The sequence below is a fragment of the Jatropha curcas genome, chromosome 6 (assembly GCF_041381405.1).
Source record: "Jatropha curcas cultivar XTBG-Jc1 chromosome 6, XTBG_Jcur_1.0, whole genome shotgun sequence".
Classification (NCBI taxonomy): Eukaryota; Viridiplantae; Streptophyta; class Magnoliopsida; order Malpighiales; family Euphorbiaceae; genus Jatropha; species Jatropha curcas.
The window spans coordinates 4,243,226-4,255,677 of NC_143156.1; the positions used below are offsets into that span (position 1 = coordinate 4,243,226).

Below are 12,452 nucleotides of genomic sequence, written 5' to 3' on the forward strand. Positions count from 1 at the left end.
TATTTGTCCATGTGGAATCCATTCATGCAGCTGAGTTAGAATTCTTTTTCCACATCTATGCCATGTGTAAAAAAATGGGTCCCACAATAATGTCATGTCGCTTTTTTGACTATTTTTTGCCGGAAACTTGCCTGATTCACTTTTGTGTTACAAACACCAAAGTTTAGAGGGTTTTAAGATACAATTTTAAGATGAGGCACCTTAAAGTGATTACCCTATAAATTGAAGAACCTTGAATGAAAATAAGCTCAATAATTAACTGAATAGAACATAAATACACCAAATCAATGATATAAGATAAAGTCAATTATATATAATTTGATTGATCTTACATTCATTCATTCGTTCAATAATATAAAGAGTAAAAAATTTTTGGTTTGAATCCTATTTATCATAGGAATTCTATTTCCTTTTATATCTAATGAAAGAAAAATAAATAAAAATATAACCCATATTGATATTCCTAAAAGTTTGGCCCATAATGTAAAAATCAAAATTTTAAAAGATAAAAGATGGGATGAATTCCCATTTGACATTTCCCTTCAATTCCCCTTGCGTTGGAAAAACCCTAGCGCTTAGTGTGTGCGTATATATACATATATAAAAGGTTCATGAGCTATCCATTTAGTAAGAGGTTACCAGATGATGGTGGTTTGCAAGATCCAGCTTATATCTTTTTACCACAAGCGTGTGTTATATATGCAATGATGAAATATGAAATTAAAATTATTAACTTAATGGATAATATGATTCTATTATAACTTTAATTTTCTATTTTGCTCTCTGTCACGTCCGATCATTTATAAAATAACAAAATCATAAAAAATAAATGTAGCAAGTATAAAACAACAATAATTATACAGAAAAAGATTAACTAACTATATTTTTAACATTAATCCAACCATATATAACTGTATTTTAAATCAATTAAAACAATAAATTTATATTGGATGCCAGCTAGGTGGTGGTCTGATTGGTCTTCTCACATCACTTATGTAAGAAGTGAAAGGTCTCAAGTTCAAGTCCTTTCGACCACAGTTGTTGTCACCAGTTTGATGAGCTGAGGGGAGGGCTACCCTTATATTGTGTAGCCCGCAGTGTTATTTCAACTAATGAAAGCCTCCAATGCATTCAAAAAAATAAATTTATATTGGATACACAATACAATGAATAGGCTAAGCTTGCCAAGATGGTATACAAATATTTATATGAAAAATACAAAAATCAGGAATTACAATAGTAAAAACAAATATCATAATCAGGAACTCACAATGCACAAACACATAAATAAATATAAAAAAAACAAGCTATGATCAGTGTCGCAAAATAACTCCATGGAACTGCAGCAAAGGGACGTTCCAAGATTTAATTAGTTGCCAGGTGGTGGAGAAAGGAACGGGATAGAAGGAATTGTAGTTGGGATAGTGGGGATAGAAGGCATGCTTGGCAATGGAGGCAAAGTGACCTTAGGAACAGTAGGCATTGTAGGCAAGCTAGGAAGTGGAGGCTGTGTAGTTGGTAAGGTTGGCAGTGTTGGCTGAGGCAGAGTTGGGATAGATGGCATGCTTGGCAATGGAGGCAAAGTGACCTTAGGAACAGTAGGCATTGTAGGCAAGCTAGGAAGTGGAGGCTGTGTAGTTGGTAAGGTTGGCAGTGTAGGCTGAGGCAGAGTTGGGATATTGCTAGGCAACGGTGGGAATGTAGGCTTTGGCATATTTGGAATAGAAGGCAATGGAGGCATTTGCAAGAGATGACGAGCCGCTAAGCCAACATCCATGCTTGCAAATGACAAAGCAATGAAGAAAGCAATAAGGATTGAGCACTTGAAAGAGGCCATGTTTAATTATGAGTGTTAACTAAGAAAAGGGCTTTGGTTATATGTTTGGAATGAAAAAATCAATGTCTGGTTTTGGGCTTATATAGATAATGAGATTTGTGGGTAGGTGGTTTAGTTAGGGAAAATTGTGAAATTCTTCTAAGTTGATTAGTGTTTCTTTGTTAGCTTAACTTCCAATTATAAGTTGTCAAATTGTTGTTGTGGTTGGCTAAATTTTCAAGTCAGAATATCCATTCTCTTAAGTGTAATCAGGTCAAAACATGCTTCCACCAAATAACATTTGAAGTTATCAACTAATCCGGCTTTTTGCCACTTCCCACATCCAACCCTTGTTTGAAGTCCTATAAACCTAATTTAATCAATATTTGATTATATAATTAGAATCTTCTTTCATGAAATTTCCATAGAATTCATATATATTGAAATTTGATTGTCCGTACATTAATGACCAAATGATCCCTAAGTTTAAGATTATAATTATACATATCACGAAACCAATGATCCAATTGATGTGATAATAATACAAAATTAGGGCTAGAGACATTCCAAGACTTAGGAGAGGTAATGAGGCTTATTCGATCTTCGTGTCAAGCTGCAGGCTTCAATTTGTGAAGAGCATTACTATCCGAGCGGGACGACACTATGTAAAATTTGACATTTTTCAAACCCATACCCGACGCATAAATATATTATGAAAGGCTATCATAACTCTTTTATTTCTTTCATTAAAAAAATAATTCTCTATTACAAAAAAACAGCAAAGAGTAGAAGATTGATTTTTTGGTAGCTAGAACTCAAAGTTAGCTAACCCACAAATCAGATCACAGAAAATGTATACCTGTCTAATACAAACACAATCAAATCTAACATGTTATAGCTGTATATCTATATATCTAACCTCAACTATATTTATCAACTTTTAGGTCTGAAACTTAACGAAAAAGGAAAAATAATAAAAGTGACTCAAGTGGGATTTTTCTGATTATGGTGCCTATGCCATACTTTCAGCTATATAAGTCTAACGAATAGAACTTGTTTTTCTCATCCAGACGAACAACGAAGTTAGTATCAGAGGAACATAAACGTAGAACATGGCCTCTTTCAATTATTTCATTCTTGCTCTTTGTATTGCTTTGTTCTTTTCAAGCATTGATGTTAGTGTAGCGGCTCGCAATCTTCTACAATTACCACCATTGCCTTCGATGCCAAATTTACCTTCAATCCCTACTAATATTCCAACTCTCCCACAGCCCACATTGCCAAACTTGCCTAACCCAACTACACCACCTCCACTTCCTAGCTTGCCCAACATGCCTACTGTGCCCAAGCTGACTTTGCCTCCATTGCCAAGCTTGCCTTCAATGCCTACAATCCCAACTACAATTCCCTCTATTCCATTCTTTTCCCCTCCTCCAGCCGGAAACTAGACTTTCATATGCTGCTTTTAACCATTCGTGGAATTCGTTTTAGAAGTCTGTTTGAGTACTATATATTCTTTTTATTTCCATTATTGGATTTTATTATGTATGATTTTCCCTGTGCGTCCTGGACGCATGTAAATTAATTAAGATGACATTGTTTATTGCTTTCTATTGTTTTTGTTATTTCTTATTATGCTTTTCTCCTTTTTCCTTTATTTCTCATTTTTAAGAAATATAAAATGAAAATGCATTCAAGTAGTATATATCAGAACCATTGCTATAATTGCAGGCAGAGATGTTCAAATAGATATTTATTGTGAATGTTCAAAATCCATTGCCATAATTAGAATTCTTTTAATTTGTTAAACACATGACATGCAATTTTCTTTTCTAAAAAATTGTTTTATAAAATACTAAGACCAGCTAAATGCATTTATTTATTTCTTTTTTGTCATTATAGTGATATTGATCATGTATTTGTTTCATAATATAAAAAACTTAATTACTTTTATTTTCCTACGTTGGGAATTCCATTAAGAAAAAAGGAAAAGAAATGCATCCCTTAGATTATCGAGTTTTATATATTAAACCCCTAAAAAATTTTATAGTAATAAAACTTTCAAAAACAAAATTTACATTTATTCAAAATAAAATAATTGTTATAAAATACATCAAGACTAACATAAGAAAAATTTTCTAGAGCCAAATAACACCGATAAAGTTTTTTCCAAGTAAAAATTATATGAAACTTAGAAGAAAATTCAAACCCAACTATTATTTTGGACACCAAGATCTTCGTCTTTGGACTTGTATATACATTCGTGGAGTGCTGTTAAATTTGATTAGTAACGCACAATTATTTGGTAAATTCATATCCCATTATTCTAGATTTGGTACTAATTGCAAATTACCATTTGTATAAAATCTTTGGTAATATGATCTTTAGGCCCATCAACTTATTAAATTTTGCCCATTAAACTTTTGGATTTTAATTTGTAACCCTTTAATTTTATTTAGGTAAAGATTAAACTCTAAATTAATTGAGAATAAGGGGCAAATTCAAGTCGACAATAAAGTAGACCTAATAATAATGTTACAAGTGGAAAATTGCCATTAACAATGAAGGCTTTGATCAAAAAATAAAAATTTAGAGACTCAATGTTGAAAAAATAATAGCTCAAGGACTTAATTTAACAAAAATATGGAAAATCTTAAATCCAATATAAATCTTGGTTGGAAGGGCTTTGACATAAACCAGAAAGACAGGAGGAAGACTTAAACCGGAGAATTTAATTATATTGCGTTTGTATTTATCAAAGTTAAATCCTTGCATTTAAATTTGATAAAATCTATTATTTAGATCTATTAAATATATAATTTGTATTAATTTATAAAAAGTTGAAGACTTAAAGAGTAATGAATTTGAAATACTTTTAAAAATATAATTATTTCAATTCAATCCAATTAAACTCATTTTTTTTAAATTTATAATTTAAGAATTCACTAGTAAAAATAAAGAAAATTTCAATACATCCAAATTAATATGCAAATGCAACATACTCATTTTTACCTTTTCTTTTATTAAGTCTATTAATTAATTTTAAAAAAGAAAAATTTAAATTAAAAATAAAAGATAAACCTCTGTTGTTTGATTTAGTATATAGATCATATGCAGGGGCGGAGCTGGAAAACCTTTTAGGGGCCAAATAAAATTTTTAAAAGTTTAGGGGGAAAAGTATAATGTTTTATATTTTGAGGGACCAACTTCATATATGAAGCTTACACTTGTCTCTCTAAAAATGTATGGCGTGTTAATGAGACATACACATATGTTGCACCTACAATAATAGTCCAAGGGTAAAATAGAAATAAAATGAAAAATACATGGTTTAAAAGGTATTGTCCTATTTCTATAAACGGTAACCTTTGGTAGCGTTTAAGTTTATATCTAAATATGTTAGATTGCCCACCAATTAGTATAGATTACACATTCCCTTTGACTTTCTAATAGCATACAAAAACCAGAACCATGTCTTGTCCATTTTTCAATTGGAGAATCGACAAGAAGGTGAACTAACAAGTAACCCAAATATGATTTTTCCTGAGCTAACTTAGTTTCTATATCACCCACCATAAGACCAAGCCATGTATATATAGAGAGCTAGAACCTGACCTTGTTTTCTCATCCTAACTCATATATATCTTCTTCAAGATTTATAAATTTGAAAGCCAACAATATACACTTAATGATGGCTTCTTATAACTGCTTCATTCTTGTCTTCTTTATTGTCTTGTCATTTTCAAGCATGGACGTTGGCTTAGCGGCTCGTCATCTCTTGCAATTGCCTTCTGTCCCAAATTTGCCAAAGCCTGCATTGCCACCAATGCCTGCTATTCCAACGCTGCCACAACCTTCTCTGCCCAACCCTACTCTGCCACCTCTTCCAAGCTTGCCCGCCATTCCTGCTGCCCCAAAGCTCGGTTTGCCTCCATTGCCTAGCATGCCCTCAATCCCCTCTATCCCAACTACAATTCCCTCCATCCCTTTCCTTTCTCCACCACCAGCCGGAAACTAGGCCGTTTACCAAGACTTGAGTTTGAGTTAATGATTTAATTGTTTGCTTCTGGTTTAGTTTATTTCATCTTTATTTGAGCATTATTGTTCATCTTTATATGATTTTATAATTCTGTGATTGCCAGTTTCCATTGGATTTAATTGAGAGGACAATGTTTATCTTTGCTTGTTCTATTATATTGTTCCTTTCTTATTCTTTTTAAAATAATAATTTTCGTAAAATGTCTTTCAATTTAAGATATTGGAGAAAATATGAAATGTTACTGAATGATGTATCAAGTGTGTGTATATATATATATATATATATATATATATATATATATATATATATAATAAGATTACCAAAGCCTGATTTTCATTCAGAAAGCTACATATTATTGATAGAATAAAGAGTATTTATATGGAAAAATGCACGTTTGAACTCCTAAACTTATCGAGTTTTTCTTATTAAACCAATGTATATTTCAATAAAGATTACACCCTAAATTGATTGGAGTAAATAATAATAAATCTAAGTAAGAAATTGATCTAATAATAACATGACATGTTAAATAAATTATTCTTTTTAATAATAACATCACATGTTAAAAATTGTTATTAAAAATTAGAGTTCAGTTTGAATAAAATTAAAGAAAATCTCAGTGAATTTCAACGCACATCTAATATACATGATTATAAATTTTTAATTCTCAATTAAATAAAAGTTTAACTTTTATTAAAAAAAAAAAATTAGAATCTTCATGTTGATGGAATGGTAAGCGGACTCAATTTCCTTAAACATGAGAATATAAATTCAATTTCTAGAAAACGCATTTAATAGAAGGGCTAAAAACATTTACACTTTTCTTCAAAAAAATATATATATATTTACACTCTACAGTCTAAAAAAACTATATTTTCAGGCTCTACAAAAAACAAAAATAAAAATTCAAAGGCTCAATATCGACATATTTTTAACTCTTTAGCTCTCAATTAAATAAAATTTTAACTTCAATAAATTAAAAAATTTACAGAGACCCCATGTTGGTTGGAATGGTACGAGGCTTCATGTTTTTAACAAATTAAGAGAATTTCAATTATAGCAATGGATGTTGAACAGTCACAATAAATAGCTATTTGGACATCCGTACCTTCTAGCAATGGTTCTGATATATAGCAATACTAATTGGGTTGGCCGATTGAATTTTGAATAGCCTACGTGGAATTACATGATCTAAGAATGTATAATAATGCATTAGGCTTTGATCAGCATTCTCCATGATTGTTGAATATATTTTTAATTTTTTTTGGTACTGGGGAAGGGGTTTGAACCCAATCCTATTATTAGATCTTTACATGCACTTATTATATTAGGTTATGTTTTGGTGTGAAAATGTATTTTCATTTCATATTTCTTAAAATTGAGAAAGAGAAAAAGGAGAAAAACATAAAAAAAAATAGCAAAGACAATAGAAAGCAATAAACAATGTTGTCTTAATTAAGTTACATCCAGATAGTGCAAATCATATGTAATAAAATACAATAATGAATTCCACTAATGGTTCAAAGCAGCATGTGAAAGTCTAGTTTTCAGATGGAGGTGGAGAAAAGAATGGAATAGAGGGAATTGTAGTTGGGATTGTGGGCATTGAAGGCTAGCTTGGCAATGGAGACAAAGTCACCTTGGGCACTGTAGGCATGGTGGAAAGCTAGGAAGTGGAGGTAGTGTTGTTGGGTTAGGCAAGTTTGGCAATGTGGGTTGTGGGAGAGTTGGAATATTGGTAGGGATTGATGGCAAATTTGGCATCGAAGGCAATGGTGGCAATTGCAGAAGATTGCGAGCCGCTACGCTAACGTCCATGACTGAAAATGACAAAGCGATAAAGAGAGAAAGAATGAAATAATTGAAAGAGGCCATGCTTATACGTTTATGTTCCTCTAATGCCGACTTTCTTATTGGTCTGAATGAGAAAAACAAGTTCTGTTGGTAGGCTCATATAACTGAAAAGTTGACATAGACACCATTAACAGTCTTTTTTTATTTTGCCTTTTTCGTTAAGTTTCCACACCTAAAAGTTGATAAATATAGTTGAGGTTGGATACATATGCTTCTGTTTAACATGTTTGAGTCAAGAGATTTGATTCTGTTGCGTCAGATAGCTAGGTATACATTTTCTGTTATATTTGGTGGGTTATCTAACTTTGAGTTCTTGCTATCAAAAAATGAAAGTTATCAGTCTTCCGCTTCTTCTTTTTTTTTTTTAAATATTTAGGGGATAGGATTCAATCTGAGATCTGTCGTCAGATTGTATATGCACTTACCACTAGACTATGCTTTAGCGTGCTCAATCTTCCACTTTTTTTTATCTGTTTTCTTGTAATAGAATATCAGATTTTAAATTAAATGAAACAAAAATTTATGATCAATGGATTAATAATATGTAAGCCTATCATATATGATATCCTTCTTCTTCCAATGTCTCAAATTCAAATTTCGCCTTCATAATCTGGTGCAGGAGTGTTTCTTGGTCGGCAGTGGCAAGTCGAGGTTAAGAAGGGTTTTAGAGAAGCAAATTTTGTTGCTAACTACTGCTTGGCTGATGCAGCTGTGCATGGTCCTTTGAGCGTCCAGTGGTTAGACAATCCTCCGCCTACGAGGCAACAGTTCCTTAGTGCTGATTGTGATGGGGCTATTTGGCTTAGAGTTGTCTCTTCAGGGTTAATCCCCTTCTTTGTCAAATTTTGTTTTAATTATAACGAAACCAATTCGACTACTAATTTCAAAAGATATATAATCATATGATAAATTTTATAATTAACGATGAAATTAATTTTCAAAAAATATAAATTCTGAAATGGAAATTTCATCGACAGAACTAAATTTATTTGAAAAGAAATTTTGTATAATTATAAAATCAAATATTTATTAATTAGGTGACTTAATTAGTAATATACAATAGATAAATTATGCAATGTCAAGAGATTGATACGTAGAAAGATAAACTGCACGAATTCTGAAATGAGATTAGTCTTATATAAAAAAAGGGTGTAGGAAACTAAAAATATAATTTTCATTAGTTACAAGCATTGTACTTTAACCAGAGTTTGGATGTGGGAAGTGGCCAAAATCCTGATTAGTTGATGACTTCAAATATTATTTGGTGGAAGCATGTTTTGACCTGATTACATTCAAGAGAATAATAGACATTTCTGACTTGAAAATCTAGCCAATCACAACCATATTTGACAGCTTACAATTGACTCCATTGCTTCTATGCCAAATCTACCAAAGCCTGCATTGCCGCCAATGCCTACAATTCCAAGTCTCCCACAGCCTACATTGCCAACTTTACCAGCCACTTAACCTTCTTTGTATCAAGCTATACAAGATAAGGAACAAGTTAAAGCTTCTAATAATGCTATTACTTAGCACATTAACAAGCAGATATTTATTATTGTACAGGTGGCTTTATCTTTTTAGTTATACAGTTACGTTTAGACAGCTCAGCTATAGTTGCTTTACTATTATACTTGTAACTGGACTCTGTATAAAACAGTTTCACGATTCACAGATAATACAAGTTGTTATTCTTCAATTCTCTTGATCTTGTGATACTTTGCCTAAGGCTACTCTGCCACCACTTCCAAGCTTGCCCACCATGCCTGCTGTTCCAAAGCTCACTTTGCCTCCATTGCCAAGCATACCCTCAATCCCCACTATCCCAACAACAACTCCCTCTATCCATTCCTTTCCCCACCACTAGTTGGAAACTAGTGCGAGGAAAAATGCATTTTGTTTTGATCTGCCATATGCTAGAAGGATGCATCTCCTGGCTTCATCTCTTTATGTGTCACACAGAATTTCCCATATTGTGCTTATTCTTTTCTCTTTTTTTTTTAGCAGCATAATGTACACCTGTATATTTCTCTGCTCTTCTGTACAGTTTCCTATGTTTTCTGGATAATCATTGAGTTCTATATCGTTCTTAAAGCTTTTGAACATATTCAACAATTGCAAACCCTCCAACATTCATCATGTACATTCTAAAACCATATCAATTTAGTCTAGAACTCAGAAATAAAAGCTTAAAATGTCAATCTAAGCTTCAATCTCATTTCCAATATATATAAAAACTCTATGTTTAATTAGTGTGGTCCATGGATGGATCCATAGACTTTTTACCCAACGGGAGAACGATATTTTTATCAGGCAAATAATTGTTTCTGTCGGATGGAAAATTTTCCGTCCAACACAAATAAAATTCCTACGTCGTTTCAAAAAAATTTATGGGTCAAGTTGGACCGTTTTGCTCTCCCCAGCCCATTTCCACTGAGTCATAGGTCTCGAGACTCTCAAATATAAGGTACATAAAAAAACCCAAATAGAAAACGACAATCTGTTCTCACAAAGTATGCTTTTTCCAACTCCAACTGGGACTTGGAGAGAGTGTATATATATTTACCTGACGCCGCAACAATTAAGCAAACCTTGTTACTATATGAAGACTTTCATCTTTCAAAACCAAAATTCCATTCTTATAATATCAACAAATACCAATAATCTTTCCTCTATCAACCGAAAATATGCAGCTTCAAAACCTGTTCAACTTCGACGACGACCAAACCAGCCCAAGCAACTTAACCAGTCTACAAGTCACTTTCATCTCTGCTCGAAACCTTATTCCAAAATCCAAATCCTCAAACAGGAATCAAACCTACGTTGTTGCTTATATCGACCCGAATCAGCAAAAGTTTAAATCAAAAGTGTCACTACAACAGGCAACATGCACCCTAAATGGAACGACAAGGATATAATGGTCGTAGATAATGATTTGAAGATTACGAGACCTAATGCTTGCATGATGCTTGAAATATACTAAGTAAATGGAAGCGTTAGTATTTTCAAGAAAGATGAGAAGATTGATGTGGCTCATGTCCTGTTAGAAAATTTCATACCTGAAAATCATGGAAGTGAGAAGTGCATGGCTTTGAATGTTCGTTCTGATTCTGAATCTGATGGTGAGCCTAGAGCTATACTTAATGTTGGCGTCGAAAGGCTTTTTGATCATCCAAGATTGTTCAGTTCGTTTGAAATCGAACGTTTTTCATGCTAGGGTCAGGTTTATTCAATGCAAAACAATGTTATTTATCGCTTTGTAGATTCTTCAGAAATGTTACTTGTCGTTTGCTTTATCGAGCAAGAATGCTGTCGTTTGTTTATTAATTATTTCAGTTTAGTTGGAAAGTTTAAGCAGCAATTAAAAAATACTAGAATGAATTTAGCCAAAATCATTTATATAAATAATTTTATCCTGAGCATATATGGGTCCATGCACAGAATATAAGTAATAAGTCTTTCTCGAGAAGGAAATTTCTACCTACACCTAATATATGACACCTAATATATGAGTGATCTGATGCACCAAACCAATAAAAAAAAAAATTTTTCTTTTTTTTTTTTTTAAAAAGCCAGAGATCGATGATTTTTTTTTTTTTTTTTGTTTAAATTTCAACTAGCTCGTTAGAAATGAAGTATTTGACGTACAGTATTTCACTAACTATTTAACGATCTGAAGTCCAATAATTTGGTATACGATTGAACATCAATAATTAAAATCCAATAAATTAAAAGTGCTTCATATTTGACAATAACTACCAACTGTCCCACAACAACAATTGACACTATTTGAATAAAATAAGAGTAATGCCGCCACACTTTTAGGCAGTAAACTCTATAATTGAATCCCCCAACTAACACTTTGCTGAAATTGTTGATGTTTCAAATAATCATTTTTTTGTAAAGAAACTTTACAAAATTTTGTTTGAATTGAAAAACCAGAAGTTCATTTTAATTTTTTAGATAAATCTATTCCTTCAAGGTAAAACTTGTGATTCAGATTATCCGGTTTGATTCAGTTTTCTATAAGACTATGTTTGCAAACAATTTTTCATGTAATTTTGATGTTTTTACTAAGTTTAAACACTATTTTTACTATTTATAGTATTACATATTATACTATAATCTATACTCTTGTTTATAATTTGAAGAGCAGATTATAAAATGTTGCTCTCTTTAACGTTTGGTGAAACACTATAACTCGATAATTAATAGTTAATGACTGTTAAAACAATTAATTCCATCGAACATAGTGAAGGAAAACTAAAATACTAAAATATTTCAAATCAGTTCTTATTTTTTGGTTCAACCAAAATTCACCCCTTTTTTATTCTCTTGAGTCGTGACAGTACCTCACTCGACGGAGTTGACACATATACTCGACCAAGTCTTTTCTTCTACAAGATAAGATTTGTACTTTGTACTCCAACTGTTTGATTTGCAATTTCATATACTACTCTCTATTCTCAAAAATGGTGATTATTAGGCTGTTAGCCCCAATTGAGCTAACCCAACACACCAAACTCAGAGGCTGACCGACTAATGCATTTACGCACACCATCTCCATGTCTATAAAAACTTCATACAATTTGCTTGTCCCCTCACCAAAACCTCTCTGTCATCTAATTTTTTACTAACATGGCTTCTTCCCGTTTCTTCATTTTAGTTATACTGATTATCGCATTGTCATTTTCAGGCATCGGAGTTTCAATGGCAGCTCGCCGCAGTCTGCAGGAGCCACTT

General features: G+C 32.3%; 4 protein-coding genes and 1 pseudogene across 4 annotated transcripts; 3 read left to right on the plus strand and 2 right to left on the minus strand.

The window, feature by feature from the left end:
* Positions 1 to 1,130: 1,130 nt before the first annotated feature.
* LOC105631745 (uncharacterized) lies at positions 1,131 to 1,873 on the minus strand. Its single transcript, XM_089722465.1, has one exon. The coding sequence runs from the start codon at positions 1,835 to 1,837 to the stop codon at positions 1,370 to 1,372; it is 468 nt and encodes a 155-aa protein (XP_089578591.1). The 5' UTR covers positions 1,838 to 1,873; the 3' UTR covers positions 1,131 to 1,369.
* Positions 1,874 to 2,880: 1,007 nt separating this feature from the next.
* On the plus strand, positions 2,881 to 3,429 carry LOC149495322 (uncharacterized). The gene has a single exon (XM_089722444.1). It carries the CDS (start codon positions 2,929 to 2,931, stop codon positions 3,262 to 3,264), a length of 336 nt encoding a protein of 111 aa, XP_089578570.1. The 5' UTR covers positions 2,881 to 2,928; the 3' UTR covers positions 3,265 to 3,429.
* A 2,019-nt stretch (positions 3,430 to 5,448) lies between these two features.
* On the plus strand, positions 5,449 to 6,005 carry LOC149495323 (uncharacterized). Its single transcript, XM_089722445.1, has one exon. It carries the CDS (start codon positions 5,505 to 5,507, stop codon positions 5,832 to 5,834), a length of 330 nt encoding a protein of 109 aa, XP_089578571.1. The 5' UTR covers positions 5,449 to 5,504; the 3' UTR covers positions 5,835 to 6,005.
* Positions 6,006 to 7,395: 1,390 nt separating this feature from the next.
* On the minus strand, positions 7,396 to 7,730 carry LOC149495324 (uncharacterized; annotated as a pseudogene).
* Positions 7,731 to 8,859: 1,129 nt separating this feature from the next.
* Positions 8,860 to 9,784, plus strand: LOC149495325 (uncharacterized). Its single transcript, XM_089722702.1, has 2 exons — positions 8,860 to 9,167; positions 9,418 to 9,784. The coding sequence occupies exons 1-2, from the start codon at positions 9,087 to 9,089 to the stop codon at positions 9,574 to 9,576; spliced, it is 240 nt and encodes a 79-aa protein (XP_089578828.1). The 5' UTR covers positions 8,860 to 9,086; the 3' UTR covers positions 9,577 to 9,784.
* The last annotated feature ends 2,668 nt before the right edge of the window (positions 9,785 to 12,452 follow it).